Source organism: Crocuta crocuta, unplaced genomic scaffold, assembly GCF_008692635.1.
Source record: "Crocuta crocuta isolate KB4526 unplaced genomic scaffold, BGI_CrCroc_1.0 scaffold279, whole genome shotgun sequence".
Classification (NCBI taxonomy): Eukaryota; Metazoa; Chordata; class Mammalia; order Carnivora; family Hyaenidae; genus Crocuta; species Crocuta crocuta.
Genome location: NW_027551570.1, coordinates 4800199 through 4816974, shown reverse-complemented (window position 1 = coordinate 4816974; position 16776 = coordinate 4800199). Strand labels below are relative to the sequence as shown.

Sequence of the window (16776 nt, the reverse complement as noted above, 5' to 3'; positions counted from 1 at the left end):
TTATTACAGCAATAGCTCTTCTATCCAGTTCCATAAGCAGAGAACTTTGCCTTATATTAACATGGAGAGTTACGTTCAAAACAGGACATTCTTAATGAAAGGTATTTCTGGTTTCTGTCCAGCTTAATAAAATATGAACTATTACTTGCCTTTAGTTGAAACATCACTTTTTGTGTGTTTTGAGTCCCGTATTACTAGATTAAGCAGCAGGATGATCTGATTGCCAGACAAGACCCACAACTCCACATTTAAAAGGAATGGATGGAAATGCATTTGCATAATGTAAATAATACTTCCAAAACCAAACACTCTCCTGGGCCTTGCATTATGTTGACATATTAATGCCATATATACAGAGAAAATAAGATAATTTAAAGCAGTTTCTCCCTTTGACTCATCTCTTAATGTTGTTCCCCATGTATTTGCTTTTGTCTACTCTGAAATGCTTATTCTAGTGGTTTCATGTTAAATACAACTGATTTCTCTCATTTATGATTTCTCTTAATACTGAATTGTTAAGTGGAGTGAAGCAAATTATTTATTGTTGTTGTTTTTAAAAAGTGTTTTCCCAAAGCACTTTACAGAAATATTGCTTAAAAAGACAATTCAGGGGTAATGTCAGTAGTTGCGATTATACCACCTACTGTGTGTAGCACCTGTCAGGAGTCACTAAATTCCTTCCTGCTTTCGTAGGTCTTTCTGGCTGGACTGCCCTTTCCTCATTTTTTTTTTTTTTTTTACAAATAGTTTATTGTCAAGTTGGTTTCCATATAATGCCCTTTCCTCGTCTTAATTGTGCAGTTGCCACTAGTATGGCAAGGCCGGTCACGGTGCTGTGGAAAAGCAGAGGCTTTGAGGTCAAGCAGAATTCATTGTTTCTTAGTTCCAGCCCCTGTGCCCATCTTACCAGAGGACCTTGGGAAAGTACCTTAATTCTCAGGTCTTCAGGAGTCACATCTGCAACACCAACGCCACAGATACCCACCTCACATGGATTTTGTGAGCACTAGACGAAATAGAAAGCACCAAGTACGCACCTGATGCAGAGGAGGCGTTGAATTACTTTCATTTTGATTCATTCAACCAACACTTGTGCTATTTATAATCACAGCTTGTTGTAAAGCAGCAGACCCAGGCAGAGATTGGTCACCACTGAATCTAATGGCACCCCCACATTGTCCCTGCAGTATCCTCGGGCCGTGCGCTCTACCCTCAGTCATAGTTGTCCGAGGAGTGAGAGCGAGAAATCAGCGAGCTGGGTAGGTGGGCAGGGAGGTCCTCTTGGCCTGCTGGACCTGTAACCCAGTGCTCCTGTCCGAGCTCACGGTCCAGAGAGCTTCCCCAGGAATACCTGGAGGGGCTCTTTCACTCGAGGGGAACTTACGTACTGCAAGACTTGAGATTAATGAACTCACTCCATGGACAAGAACTGTAAGCTGTTTACTACATATTAATGTATTTATAAGTACTCACCCTAACTGTAAATATGTGCCCTAAAACTATAAAAAGATATAAACTGGCAGTTCCTCCTCCCCAAGGAAGTGGTGAAAACATTTAGCAACAGGTGTGGCAAGATGAATCATCTCTGCTAAGGTCTGGGGATATGTTTTCTTCCTGCCTTCTCTGAGTTCCACTGATTGTTTACTGTTGTGCTTACCTTCTCCAAGGCTGGTTCCCTCCAGAATACCCCTCCCGTACGGTCTGCAAATGCCTGCTGCTGTTTACTTCCAAGCCTGAGAGGAACAGCTTTTCACTGGGTTTACATTCTCCACCCTGGCGTGTCAGCCACCTTCACATTTTATATACTGCTTGTAAAAAAGGGGTGGAGAGTGTATTCAAATCCAAGCCACAAACAGAGAGTCCGCATGACGCCATGACACCACCAGTCACCACCACTACATCACTGGTAGATTAAATATTCCATCTGCTTACTCAGGGGTATTTAACTTTGTCACCCCCAATAGCACATGAGCTACAGTGGCAATTCCACATTTTGTTATAATTGTTGTTTGCTCGTAGTCCTGGGTCAGCAACTAGTCTTTATTCATTCATAGCACTTAATTCAGGGTCCCACACTCAGAGGGCCTCAGTAAATTATCGTCCCAAGAATAAAGGATTATAGAACACAGGAGGTGGGCGAGCTTCTCTCTCCAGACCTTTGAGCTGGATATGCTTTCCTTAAGCTTTGTTGTTTCTCAGCTTCATCACACCAGGCTTTTCAAATAAAACCAAAATTAGTAATAAGTGTTTGAATCATTGCCAGTGAACATATGAAGGGAAAGCATACTCATTCTTGGGCTTACCAGAAAGCACTCTACCATGCCGTCTGGATAAATGGGGAATCCATTGTCTCATCTGTTTGCAAGTGTCTTCATTGTGTGGTCACACGCATCCTTCCATTTGATCCTTACAACATTATAAAGGTAGTATCTTTTATTAAATTCATTTTATAGGCAGGAAATTGTGGCTCAGTGATATTTAGTATGAGGATGACAAAGCTAATAAACAGCAGAACCAGGATTCAAGCCCATATAGATCTGATATAGATCTGTGCTCTTTCTCCCCCCTGCCCCCCCCCCAGTAAAAATGGGTTTTGACCACCTGTATGCATGAGCCTGTGCTTATTACTGCTGTTTTGTTCTGCCTTCCCTCTGTTATTGCCCCTGTGCTGCCTGTCTGCTTGATGACCAGGTTCATTTCATTTTTCTCCTTTTTCCTATTTGAGCAATCGAGGCACAGTTGGCCAGTTCTTTGACACTGAGCTGTGACAGCCACATCCTTGCTTGAAGAAGTCCTTGCATCTTCATATCTCCCATTTGGCTTGACATCAAAGCTGAAAAAGGTTACTGATGACGGTATGAACCTTTTCAGTATGCGAGTGATGTCATGGTACAAATGACTTTATATCAGTGTAATCGAGTTCTTAACTATTCATTTTTATCATCGCCTGTTCAATATGTCAAGCTGTAAAATAGGCTATTTTAATTTACAGGCATGACTCAGACTTTGAAGAGTGAATGTGAAAATCATGAATTCTAAAGTGCAAGCTCTTCCAGTAGGCTGTGGGCTTCTTGAAAATAGGGGCCATATCCTGTAGGTCCCTGAGCCCCCAGTTCCTGCTCTGGGCCATGGATAATGCATGAAGGCATCAATGAACACCCGCGTTGGCCTTAAACCTTTTGGTGTTGACTATAATTTTCTTAGAACAGTGGACAAGTTGATAAATGCTATTTGACTCATTTTAAGAATCTGGTTACACTTCTTGAAAGGCATGTTGATTATGCTTTGGCTTAAATAAGTGTGACTTGGCTCCTGGGTTGCTCAGTCGGTTAAGCATCCAGCTTTGGCTCAGGTCATGATCTTGTGGTTTCTGGGTTCAAGCCCCTCCTCGGGTTCTGTGCTGACAGCTCAGAGCTGAGAGCCTGCTTTGGATTCTGTGTCTCCCTCTGCCCCTCCCCCACTTGTACTCTGTCTCTCTCTGTCTCTCAGAAATAAACGTTAAAAAAAATAAATACATGTAACTAATCAAAATATGCTGTTCTTTCTTTGAATTATACAAATAATCCAACCTACATATATTTGGTTTCTATTAAATAATTATTGTAGCAGTTAGTGATAAATACTATAAAGAAAAACAAGGCAGAATTTAAAGGAATAGAGAATGGTGGATTGGTGTTTGTTATTTAAAATAAAATGATCATGTGAAATAGATGAGTAATATAATAATGCAAAATATTCAGACATTTAAATAGAGAAAATGTTGAGAAAATAGAGAAAAAGTTGAAATCTGTGCTTAAGGCAAGTGCCATAATTGTTCACATTTGAGCTATGAGAACTGAATCTGGCCATCCCGGATGAAATCACTTTCGTGGTGATTCTTGAGGCAAAATGATTACTTCAAACAGATCTTTTCCTGACATTTTGGTAAGTAAAATAATTGATCAACTATACCCTGAACCTTTTTATTTTTTTTAATTCAAGATTGGCTGTCAAAACAAGTACATGTAATTTGGAATAAGAACTCAAAATTGGATCTTTTTTTTTTTTTCCAAAATATGATCCATTAAAATCATTGATAGAAACATTTAAAATCCTAGTTTGAGTGCTATTATTAGTGATGCATTAAATCAATGCTGTTTTTGATCATCATGGTAAGCTTTAAACTAATTTTCAGATGAAGACGTTTAGCTTAAATGGGTAGGGTGTGTAGGTGGTAGAGCTTTCTGTAAGATGAAGTTGAAGGTTTTGTTAAAATGAATGGCTGAAAATATAATTTAAAACACAGATCAGATGTGTATACATATTGATTTGTAGCTTTTCACATTGACACAAACTCCCTTCAGTGTTGCCTCAAAGGTTCAAATTCAATGCTGTACAAGCCTAACAGTGTCTGAAACATGATACTCACGATCTACTTAACCCATTACACGGGATGCATGATTTTTCATCTCTTCCATGCACATTTTAACCGAGTAGTGGGAATGCAGGGAAAAGAGCACGTGGCCACAGCCCCTCAGCCTGTTTACAGAGGAGAGCCTCAGGCACCTTCGTAGACCAGCATGCCTTTGTCAGGTGTGTGATCCCGTATCTGGCTGTTCCCTTTGCAGATGATCCAGTCCCTCAAGGCCGTTATTGAAAATGCAGATGCTGTGTATGAAAAGATTGTATATTGTCAGAAAGCAGGTAAGTGGAAGTTTGTTTCTTCTCTTTAAAATAAAACTAGTAGCACCATATGTTTAGCTCCTTAAACTATTTTATCTTTTGACACTATAGCCAGGAAATCAGATATAAAAGTTATTTTTCCATGGCTAAAGAAAATACTAATTCACTACTTCTCAAGCCTGGATAACAAATTGACCTGGGGGAAGCTTTTAAAATATATTGACATCTAGGAGCACCGGGTGGCTCAGTTGAGTAGGCATCCAGCTCTTGATTTCACCTCAGATCATGATCTCATGGTTTGTGAGTTTGAGCCCTGCCTGAGACTCCACACTGACAGTGCAGAGCCTGCTTGGGATTCTCTCTCTCCCTTTCTCTGTCTGCCCCTTCCCCACCCATGCTGTCACTGTCTCTCTCAAAATAAATACATTAAAAAATAATAAGTAAATATAAAAAGAAAATATATTGACATCAGTCTGGGATGTGGTTGAAAAATTCATAGCTGTTGAAAGCTTTCAGGTGTTTCTAGTAAGCAGCCAAGATGGAGACCATTGTACTGACCTCCTCCTCACTCTCCCCGGTGCTAGTCCCCCATGAGCTTCCCACACACGGTGGGAAAGGTGAGTGAGGCTTGAGCAGAGAGGTAATGTGTACTTAGAAAGGAGGGTGGGCACTAGTTACAGCCTCTTGACACATTTTTAATGTACTGGCATTTTCAAATGCTGATGAATTCATCAGTTTAACATCAAAATGTTATACTGGATTTTAAAATGCTACTATCTAATTAATTTTAGCTAAGATAAAACCCAAAACGCAAGTGTTCTGCATTGTAATAAGAATAGACAAAATGGAATTCTTTCCATTTTCAAGTTTTGTGAGAGCGTCGTTTTAGAAGATGTTAATGTGGAGGATATTTATAATGCATAAATAAGAATATCTGTCTTTAACTTCTAGAGCTTCTGGTTGTTTTTCTTTTTTTAATATATTTTTTAAGTTTATTTGTTTATTCTTTGTAATCTATACACCTAGCATGGGGCTTCAACTCATAACCCTAAAATCAAGAGTCCTGTGCTCTTTTGACTGAGCCAGCCAGATGCCCCTGGTTGGTATTCTTTAAAATCAGGAGACCATAAGTATCACCTGGACTGAAAAAAGATTCTTATCTCAGAAATAAACTTGTTAAAAAGAGATCAAAGACATATATGAAACAATTTTCTTTTTTGTTGTTTATTGAAGGAATATTCACATTAGTGACTAACCAACAGATGAAAATTCTCATCTTGTTTTACTCATCTTCTTAGGAAAATATTGTTAGCAAAGTGATCTCTCTACTCCGAGTCCTTTCTGGGCTAATATTCCCTGCAACCACAACTAAAACGAGATAACGTCAAACACCATTTTTATCCTGTCATTGTTTTACATAAAGTCATCCAGTAGCTGACTAGAGTCTGTTGAGTCAGATCTAAACCTCGAACTTAACTATGCAAGGTTGTCTACCAACTGGCTAGCCCCTTTTGCCATTATTATATAAAATTCATTCATTAAATCATCTGTTCACTTAGTAAATATGTTTTGGACTTACAATATGCCAAAGGTACTTGTAAGAGCTATCACATATCAAGATATTAAAAAATAAGATTGGTTTTTGCCTTCTAGAACCTTCCAGTCAAGTGGGAGATATGAAAGTAATCACACATACTCAAATGTATTGAGTACTTCTTCTGTGTTACTCAGGAGTCTGAGCTTGGTTTTGGGGGCAGTGGGGAGTGATTTGTTTTGGAACAGAAAAGGAGAGAAATTGAGCTCTAAGGTGATGATCACAATAGCTGTGTGCAGAGCTATGGGCAGAACCCAACTGGGAAGATTTTGGGGGCAGTTAGAAGGGCTGGAAGTGACGGTATGCTTCCAGTCAGGCCTTTGGGCTTTCCTTGCCCACACTCAGTGTGTTTCTCCTTAGTCAGATTTTCACAAGCCACCACTCTGGTAAGGCCTCTCTCCCTCCTCTCTGCCAATCTGCACATTTCTTCTTTTTGTCTCAGCAGTCTTTCAGGAGACCTTTGATGATTGCAGGAGTTATGTTACCTAACCATTCTAGTCAGCCTTCAAAATGTGTTTGGTTTAGCTGACAGTTTCAGTTGCTGTGTATTTTACCAATGTATTCCCTTTTCCAAACAAGCTAGTAACCTGTGAATGCACGGGTTTGCATATTGAGTTACTCTGTATTTTACCCATGGCACCTGTTTTAACATTTTGCACAGAGCAGTCACTCAAATACTAACTGACTAAATGTGATTTGACTTGTATTAAGGTTTTGATTCTCCTAAGTGCATGTATGTGTTGCTGTAAGAATTGTGGATTGTTATAATATGAAACTACATTTATCAGAAAAAAAGACCTATTTATTGACAATTTGAGTTATTGTCAATTTTTTTGCAACTTTATCGGTTTATGAAATGTGTTAATCCCTAGCATAATGCAGTTTTCTGTTCTGTTTAATTTCAGTGAGGGGTATATTTGCTTGTATTTAAAGAACTGAAGTGTCTTGTCTATTAAGAATTTTGCTTGGAAGGCAAAAAAGAATAACCACTGTGTAATGGTTCGTGCTGCTCTGAGTTTGAAGATCTTGAGAAGCACATAACGATTATCTTTTGGTTTCACAGTTACTGCTGAACGCCTACACAGCCCTTCTGTTATCCCAAGTGCTTATTTTAGAGTCCTTGATCTTTTGTTTCTCATGTTTACAGTTATCGGAAGGGCATATAGTCATTAGTCATATGAAGAATTGCTAATTTGTATTGGGCTCAAAAACATTTGCATGAGATTTTTACTTCTGATAAGTAATTGCTATTCTGGCAATGACAGAATGAAGATACAGGTACCAAAGTGATGTAAGAGAGGATTATTTTAGAAGCATTTCAAACTTCTAAACACAAACTTCTATTCTTACTAAACAAGCCTTCATTTAAACAGCTAAGTGAAAGTAAGGAGTCACACTGCCACCTCCAGCCACATGTTCAAAAGTGTGCCCAGTTTGGGCACGATCAGACTCCTGGCTATGGGATTGGTTTTTTGGGGGATCTAGAAATGTGTTTTGCTGGTGGTGTTCTTGGGAAGAGGGAGTGAGGGAAGCAGGAGAAGATTGCTGAGAAGACAAGACTCCCAGCCAGGGTGGGCTAGGAGCCTGCAGGCCCGGCAGGCAGGTGACCCAAAGAGAGCCTGGGAAGGACAGTGGGGATGACCAGGTGATGGGCAGTTGGGAAAGCCTGCAGAGCCTACTCTTTTTTTTTTTTTAATTTTTTGTTTTATTTTTTTTTATTTTTGAGAGAGAGAGAGAGAAACCGTGTAAACGGGGAGGGTCAGAGAGAGAAGGAGACACAGAATCCAAAGACAGGCCCCAGGCTCTGAGCTGTCAGCACAGAGCCCGACACGGAACCCATGAACCATGAGGTCATGACATGAGCTGAAGTCAGACACTTAACCGACTGAGCCACCCAGCCACCCCCAGAGCCTACTCTTTTAAGAGGTGGGTATGGCAGCCCAGCAGGGTCGGAGGGTTAAAGGGAAATCTTTATAAGAAAGCCATGCCCCCAGAAATAGGAAAGATCCACTGAAGAGGTAAAGAGGAAGGTATTAAAAGATGAGACAGGGAGTTAGGAGAGAAGAAGTGAGAGGGGCAGGAATCCAGTACAATCGAGAAACTCTTGACCTTTAGAAAGGGGGATGGACGCCCCTTCTTCCCAGACACTCCAGAAAGCTGTGATATTTAGAGAAATTCTGAGGAGATGACTGTTCTGATGTGGTCACAGTGCCATAGAAGGGCACCGGCTTCAGGAGAGAGGAAGTAGAAGAGGGGTCTACGGATGGGCAAGAGGGTGGGAGCGCCCTGTCAGAGTCAAGCATTGACTAGTGCCATTGGAGGGACCGATGAAATGTCGGACGGTGCAAGAATGGTGTGGGGCAAGTGGGTCTGGGCCAAGCATGAGTGACAGATGGGTAAGTAATAAATGGCGTGGCTGTACAAGCATGAGTGTGTGTCAATCCGTGAGAACAGGCGAACACACTTCACACACACCCTCACTCCCAAATCTAACCCATGCTTGTTCTTCCAAGAAGTAGCAAAGTAGGAGATTGGTGAGGAACACATGTAGGGAGCTTCTGAATGAGAATCTGCAGAGGGGAAGCTTCATAAAAGTTCTTCTTCAAAAAGTTTATAAAAGGTGATAAAAGGGTAGCCAGATGATTTCTGGGGAAAAATCTGTTTCACTAATAGTATCTATCTCTTTCTCTCTGTCACTGGCCCAAAATGGCAGCCTGTCTTTGAGCTTTAATTTCATCTTTTAGTCACTGCAATGATCTGCTACGTAAAAGATAGGAAGATGTTATAGAAGGATACCCAAACCGCTTTGCTTTAGTGAGTTGGATGTTTTCATCTGGTGTATTTAAGTGGAAAATAATTTGCTCTTTGGAAAGGAAAAAGAAATCAATGAGATACTTCTTGGTAAAGATGATATATTAACACATGCATTTAATCTCCACTTTCTTCTGAGCCTCATTAAAATAACAGTAAGAAATTTTTGGTTTTTGGTTTTTTTTTTTTCTCTAAAGGCATAAACCCATAAGGACGAAGAAAATAGGCCGAACAAAATTTTGGAAACAGAAAAACACCTGAACAAGTGATAATTGACTTAGGTGGTGCAGGAAAGCTGACTCTGATCCTAGCAGTGGGGCGCCTGACAAGCAATCTGATTTACACTGCGGGCCACCCCCCACCCGCTCAGAACCGGTGGCACCGGGAGCCTTGGGAAGTTGGGGTAAAGGTAGCGATAAAAGAGAGAACTGTCCGAAAGCTGGATTAAGGAGCAATCAGACCCCAGATGGCTGGGCAACTACATGTATCCTGAGAGTGGAAANAACAATATAAGCATGTTACTTAGAAATAATGGACATAATCACTAAAAAGGAAACAAAACCTCAGGTATCAGGGTTGAATATAACTGCTCCTAAAAGGGGGAAATTGATGACAACTAATTTGCTTTTTAAACTATGTACCTAATTCTGATAAAGATTAAGTAACTAATAAATTAAATTTAAATTATTAAAAAAAAGAAAGGAAGGCATCAAGGACACGAAGCTGCCACAGGACTCCCCAACTGAGGCCGTGTCTGCTACACTCGGGAAGGCTCGGGCAGTGTTGAGTGGTGGGGTGAGGTTTCTGCCAAGGACCCCAGCCGGCACCTCCAGCACCCCGGGCAGGCCCAGGGCCTAGGTGGCGCCTGTGTGCCTGGGTAGGCTGCAGCCTGCTTCCTCTCCTGTGAGGGAGACTTGGTTCTGCCCTGTTTCTGAAGGACGGGGTAAGATCAGGCTCTAAAGGAGAGAAACCCCAGCCCACCCCAGACCTATTTAAATAGAAGCTCCTTTTCTAAAAGCTCTAAGGGCTTTGCATGCATCACAGGGTCGCTTCATTACTGGGTAAAGTGGGATATACGGTAACTTTCCAAATAAATGAAAGCTTTCATTACCCTTCGTTTTAATCCTCTTAATGGAGGACTTTCTATAATAGATTCTGTGTATCCCCACTTCCTTGGATTCCGTCTGCAGAACATAATTTGAACTTTGATGACTGAAGGTCATCTTGAGGGGCATCTGTTACTATCTTGTGGTTTAATGGCAGTTCCCCAGGGGAGCTTGTACGTCCCGGAGGACCCCGCAGACCCCGCACCTGCTTTGCCTCCTCAGATCTCTTTCCAGTGTTAATGGTTTATTCCATCTACTCCCATGCAACTCTCACTTCCTACCACTAATTTGTACTGTGTCTCCGACTGCCTATTAGCATACTACTCTTTCTTTCCTTTCTGACTTGCTGCTGCTAGTCTGCTGAGCAGTTGGCATCTCCCCTGTGGCCAAGCTTGATTGATGTGTCTCCCTAGAAGAGGGTGAGAGCCTGACACACTCCCACATGGAGAGAACAGGCAAAGTGTCAGGCTACACCTCGGCTTCCTGGATCTGATGGCACAGAGACCTTTTTTATTTTGCAAACTCCTCGGATCGCAGTGTGTTCTTGGGGGCTGGGGTTACCAGATAAGGAAGCTGTCACCATCTATCACTTGCTTTGCTCACATCGGTGTCTTGCCCAATACAGTAAACATAAAAGCATCTGTAAGGTTTATTCTGAAAGCACTTCTGTGTGAGAAAGTTTGCAGAAGGAACTCTGGGAGCCTATAACTTCTGTTTTCATTTATTTTTTTTTTTTGTTGTTTTTTTTTTTAATAGTTTATTGTCAAATTAGTTTCCACATAACACTCAGTGCTCATCCCCACAAGTGTATTTATGTTAGGATGTTCTCAACTGTGTCTGACAGAAGTAAGAGGTTGTTTCTTGGGGATCCAGAGACTGTGTTCTTGTGCCCTCTGTTCAATATCTTGCTGTGTGATATTAGGTCAGTCACTACCCCTCTCTGCCACATTTTTCTCCTTCTGAGTGACATTGGATCATATGATTTCCTCCTGGCCTCATAGGTTCTAAAACGCCATGACCGAAGACCAGTTGTCTAGTTAGCAATTTTGGAATGGCCTGGTTACAGTTACTTAAAAAGATTATAAGTTTAAACAAGTAATCCCATCCGGTGGCATGAAGATACTTAAATTGTAGCCCATCAGCATGAGTTTCAAGGGGGAAGGTTAATGCCTGACTTTGAAGGTGAAGGGTGACCTCTCTGATGGTGAAACACAGGCCTGCCTAGAGTCAGACCCCAAAAGTCCTTCGGGACCCTCAGCATCTGTGCTCTTCTTAAAGAACGGGTGTTGAATTTCCAGTTCCTTCCCCAGGCACGTCAGTTAACTCACAGTTAGTGAAGCCATGGAAAGCCAAGAACTCGCATGGTCTTCCGTAGCAGGCCAGTGTGCCCCACCTGCCCTTTTGTTCCCCCAAAATGTACCTTTGTTGCTAATCAGGGAGAGGAGAGAATGATCACAAAGGCGACAACTAGGCTAACAGGGCAAAAAACTCAAAACAAGTGACTGGTATCTAGAACCCACTGCATCACTGCACCCCTTCCAGATCCTGCACCCATCACCCCGTCCCGTTTTAGGATTCCCACATCAACCACTATAGTGCACTAACAGTGTTTCTCCTAAATGTGGTTGGATTCTCCTGGGGATGCTTGTTTAAAATGCCATTCCTGGAGCACCTGGGCGGCTCAGTCGGTTAAGCTCCGACTTCGGCTCAGGTCATGATCTCACGGTTTGTGAGTTCAAGCCCCACATCGGGCTCTGTGCTGACAGCTCAGAGCCTGGAGGCTGCTTCAGATCCTGTGTCTCCCTCTCTCTCTGCGCCTCCCCTGCTCACACTCTCTGTCTCTCAAAAATAAACATTAAATGAATGAATGAATGAATGAATGAATGAATAAAAATAAAATGTCATTCCTTTGCATCACACCCAATATTGAATCTTTGGGGATGGAGCTCAGGAATTTGCAATTGGATGAGCACATTCAGGTTTTCAGAACCTGTCTTTAGAGGGTGGAGCACAGCTGGCCCCCTTTGGGCTTCATGCTCAACTATGAGCCTCTTTGGCCCTCAAAGGGACAAGACCTACTCTAGATGGAAAGGCACCCTTGTTCACGAGATTGATTGGCAGCCAAATTGTCTTTCTCTCTAACATACTTTCATTGGGGAAATGAAGGGGAGGAAATTTGGAGGGTGCTTAACTTTCCTGGGATACGTGTCCTGTGAGCAAATCCCAAAGCTGTGCTTTCTTGTCACCTCTTCCTCCCTCCTTCCTCTGGGCACTCACACTCTCTGAAAGCATCAATTTTCACTTAAATAGGAACTGTCAGGGTCCTCTCAGCAGATGCTCTGCTGGAGAGGGGTCAGGCCACTTCACCTCTGCACTCCCATGCAAGTGTTTTTATTATTATTCTATTATCCCCATTTCTTGAGGTTGAGAAGAACCACAATTCAGGAAAAGTCCACAGATAACTCATCTTTCTCAAATGCCGGAAGTTTATATACATCTGTGTAATATATATATGTACACACACACATACACACACACCCCTAAAAGATATCCTTGGGCCTCAAACAGCCAAGATAATCTCTAAGGCTTTTCCAGCTCTCAGATGTTACAGTCTACAAGTCTATAATATAATATAAATAAGGGATTGTAGTAGATAAAAGTGAACAAATGAATTCTAAGAAATATGCAAACAATATCTAGAAGTAAATCTTATAAGAATAAGGAATTTAAAGCAACTTTAATTAACTTATATTCTTTCATTATAGGTCAGTCAGCACCCTGTCAAAAATATGTCATTATACATGTTAACATATGAGAGGGAAAGCACAGTTACGCATTTTAGAACATCTTCAATGGCAAGATGTACTAATTACTTATTGAAGGTGCAAAAAAAAAAAACAATGAAAGGTCTCTATCATTGAAAGTTATAAGCCACAGCCAAGCATGTGGTGTAAATAATATGTACAAAAGAAGTTTGAAGAAAGGAGTAAGCCCAGAAGGTTTCATTGGTATGGAAAGGAGATGGGCTTGTACCGAGGGGCCTAGGGAATGCAGGATCGATGTAGGGAGAGCAGAGCTTTTTAGGTGGGCCAAAGTGGAGAAGGCCTCTTTATCAAGATGTACTACACATGGCATATATTGTCCTGGCTGAAGTAAGATATTTGCTTCAAGAAGCAGCAGCAGAAATTAGGATTGGAAATGCAGGTTGCTTCAAATAATGGAAGCATTTTAATTCAAGAATAAAATATTTGGGGTTGACTTTCTAGGCCAGCATTTCTCAAAGTTTAATTCAAGGAACAGTGGTCATCCTCCCTGGGCAAAAGGTCTCATTATCAAAGTTCCATAGCAAAACTTGCTCCCCTTTGGAGATTCTCAGTACACCTCCACCATGCTAAATACCTACAGTTTAACTCAGCATTTCCAGAACATACATGGTTATAAAGCCCTTGTATCAAGTTCTGTCAGTGTCTTGAACACTTTAGGAAAGTGCTCTAGATGGTGGGACACTACATAGTTTAGCACAGGCTTGGTGACTCTGGGATTGATTCTTCTCTGCCCTTTGCCATCCATATTCAGATGCTCCTTCTGATGTGTCAGCATAGGAAAGAGTTGATTGTGAAGGTCTGTTTCAGGTTTGGTGAGCATAATCACAGTGGGATGGTGTCTTAGTCCGTGCATGCTGCTATAACAGATACCACAGACTGGACAGTGTATAAACAACAGATATTTGTTTCTCCCAGGTCTAGAGGCTGGAAAGGGTAAGATTATGGTGCCAGCAGATTTCATAGGGTGGTGAGTGAGGGCCCACTTCCTGGTTCATCGATAGTACCTTCTTGCTGTGTCCTCAATGTGGTGGGAGGGTCTAGGGAACTCTCTGGGGACCATTTTATAAAGATACTAATTGCATTCATGAAGGCTCTAGCCTCATGACCGAAGTACCTCCCCAAAGCTCCATTTCCTAATAACCATCACACTGGGCATTAGAATTGAAAAGTATAAATTTGGAGGGGGAGGCAGACATTGAGACCATAGTAGATGGTCAAATGGAAATAGAGGAGGACACTTATGGGGATGAGCACTGAGTGTTATGTGGAAACTAATTTGACAATAAACTATTTGTAAAAAAAAAATAAAAAACAAACAAAAAAAAACAACAAAAAAATGGAAATAGCTAGTAAGTTGTTGAAGCAACTGCAATGAAACTTGGGATGGAGTCAGGCTTACAGATAGAATTGGGGTCATCCCAATGGAAGTGTTACTTGCTTGGACTAGTTCTCTACAGGAAAAAGGGTTGGGAGGAAATACTGAAAATCCTGAGAGATGATTATGAATCTATAATTCAGAACTGGTAGTTTTACTTTAACCTCCAATCATAAAAGCATTCCTGATACCATATAGTTTAATCATTATGTTTTCTTGCAACCCAAATATAAACTCCTTGAGGGCAGCAACTTATTTATCACGTAGCCCGAATGCCAACAATGGTGCCTGGCACTTAGCAAACATATGCTGAATTGAATTGAATGTTGAATGCTTCATTTTTCTGCTAATTCTTTTATTCACCAGACATTTATGAGGTCCTTACTCCAAGCGTGACAGAAGCTGGGACTCTGCTTCCCTTCCCCCAGGGGGACTCCAGGTAGAGCGTGGGGACACAGGCGTGTCAAGAGAGAGCCGATGCACAGCACACTTCATGCAGAGCAGGAGTGGAGTCCACAAGCAGTGTGTCTGGGAACAAGACAGGTGGGGACAGGAATTCCGGGCAGGGAGCACATGCAGGGTGATGCAGAAAGGCCCACGGCAGCTGTGGCCATGACAAAGACAGGGACAGCAGATGAGGCTGGAGGTGCAGACAGGAAACAACACAAACCCAGAAGCTTTAATGTAACATTGGACGACGACGACAACAACAACAACAACAACAACACTTGATGGACTAGACTGCATGAAAAGAATTTTATAGGGCAGAAACTATCAGCAGCAAAGTTGCAACAAGAACTATGAGAAACAATGTTGTCAGTATGTGTCAGAAAGGGCTCACCTCCCTAATATGTAAGGGACCCCCAAAATCAGTAAGAAAATGGCCAACAACCCTATATTCTTCTCAAAGAATACGGACACAGTTTACAATAAGAGAATTCAAAAGTCTAAAACAAAATGAAAGATATTCGACCTCATTCATTAAAGATGCAAACCTGTTCCAAAGGGGCTAAGTCCCTGCCTTCATGACACTGAAATCTAGTTGCAGAAGACAGAAAATAAACAAAAGGCAAATCATTAAAACATTTAGGTGTCAGGCAGCAGTGAGTGTTTTGGAAACAATGAGGCACAGAATGTCCAGAGTGTGTGGAAGGTGGCTCTTGTAAATAAAGTATTCCCAGAAGACCCCAGAGACTTGTGATGGAACCATGATTGGAGGTGGAGGGTAAGCCTTCCAAACATCTGGAAAAGGGGTGATCCCAGGAAGAGGGGCTACAGAGGCAGAGGCCTTGATATGAGAGCATTTGATGTGTTAAAGCAGGAATTAGCAGGCCACGGAGGGGTAGGGTGGGGGTTGCTTAGGAGCCAGTGTTAACAATGAACGCAGTTAACAGTAGGCCTGATACAGGGGCTGGCTTTGTTCTCAGTGAGATGACAGGTCTTTCCCTGGTCTTAGCAGGGGCATGGCTGAAGTGGATCACTTGAGCATAGGGCAAGGTGGCTAGAGCAGTGGCTGGAAGACCACTCAGGAGGCTTTTGCAACAGTCCAGCCCACTCTGTGGTTGCAGTTTGACAGGTGATGGTTGGGATGGAGGTGATGTGAAATGGTTACATTCTGGATAATAGGCTATATTCTGGATATGTCAGGATTTGTGGTAGATTGGATGTGCTTAGGAGGGAAGAGGGGGAAATCAGTATGACTGCAGGATTTGGGGCTGGAAAGGGGACATTGCTCTTCACTGAGGTAGAGGGGCCTGGCGAGGAGAGGCTCGAGAGGGAAGGTCAGGGACTTGGTTTAGTCATGTGAAGTTTGATATGCCTAGTTGGAAAGTTCAGGTGAGAGGTCCAGATTGGAGGTAGTGAGTTCAGAATCCATAAGAACAAAGGTGGTCTTTTATACCTGGAGACTGACATCATCTAAGAAGTGACTGGGTGGATAAGACAGAGCCCTGGCCCTCCAACATTTAGATGTCAGGGAGGAGATGAGGAGGACCAGGCACAGGAAGTTAGGATGCAGCCAGCCAGTAGGAGGAGAGAGCTGTGATCTTCTGGAAGTTGAGTACATGAGGTATTTCAAGGAGATGCCACTTTTTATGCACCAGATCCAAATGTTTATATCCAAGACCACAAAGTTACATCACACATGAGTCATGATGGATTGGGAAGGACATAGGGGAAACTGATACCTGTCACAATGTTGGGGGCACACTCCATACCTAGGGAGGACCATATGGCATAAATTTCAGATTTACAAGTTATGTACGCTTTGAACCAGCAATTCTATTTTTTTAGGGTTTATTCTGCAGATATGATCACCTACATGGGGAAGGACAATATGTAAAGAACTTTCTTTGCAATACTGAGAACAAGCTAAGTGTTATACCCTAAATATTCAGTAGGAGG

At 42.0% G+C, this 16776-nt stretch overlaps 1 protein-coding gene across 1 annotated transcript in view; it reads left to right on the top strand.

The window, feature by feature from the left end:
• The window catches only part of PLCL2 (phospholipase C like 2), a 185154-nt gene that overhangs the window by 139971 nt on the left and 28407 nt on the right, over positions 1-16776 (top strand). Inside the window, exon 4 of the mRNA XM_077750889.1 lies at positions 4608-4683. Coding sequence (XP_077607015.1) covers positions 4608-4683 — 76 coding nt within the window. The remainder of the gene's footprint in view (positions 1-4607; positions 4684-16776) is intronic.